The sequence below is a fragment of the Egretta garzetta genome, unplaced genomic scaffold, assembly GCF_000687185.1.
Source record: "Egretta garzetta isolate BGI_Z169 unplaced genomic scaffold, ASM68718v1 scaffold418, whole genome shotgun sequence".
Classification (NCBI taxonomy): domain Eukaryota; kingdom Metazoa; phylum Chordata; class Aves; order Pelecaniformes; family Ardeidae; genus Egretta; species Egretta garzetta.
In genome coordinates, this window is record NW_009260492.1 from 378,806 (window position 1) to 379,112 (window position 307).

The 307-nt window shown below is 64.8% G+C and overlaps 1 protein-coding gene across 1 annotated transcript in view; it reads left to right on the forward strand.

The window, feature by feature from the left end:
• MKNK2 (MAPK interacting serine/threonine kinase 2) overlaps nt 1-304 on the forward strand; it is a gene marked incomplete at its 3' end in the record, with an annotated part of 11,185 nt that extends 10,881 nt beyond the window's left edge. The window contains exon 6 of the mRNA XM_035899761.1: nt 37-304. Coding sequence (XP_035755654.1) covers nt 37-304 — 268 coding nt within the window. The remainder of the gene's footprint in view (nt 1-36) is intronic.
• Nucleotides 305-307: the final 3 nt, after the last annotated feature.

The window sequence follows — 307 nt, forward strand, 5'->3', positions numbered from 1 at the left end:
CCCCGAATCCCCCCCCCCCCCCTTGGCCACCCCACTCCTGGCTCAGCCCCCTTCATTTCTTCCCCCCCCCCACCAGAACATGCTCTTCGAGAGCATCCAGGAGGGGAAGTACGAGTTCCCCGACAAGGACTGGGCGCACATCTCCTTCGGAGCCAAAGACCTCATTTCCAAGCTGCTGGTGAGAGATGCCAAGAAGCGGCTCAGCGCGGCCCAGGTCCTGGAGCACCCCTGGGTGCAGGGGGTGAGTCCTGCCCTCCCCCTCCCCTCCCAAAAAGCCACTGTTGTTGGGGGACACTGCTCACCCCCC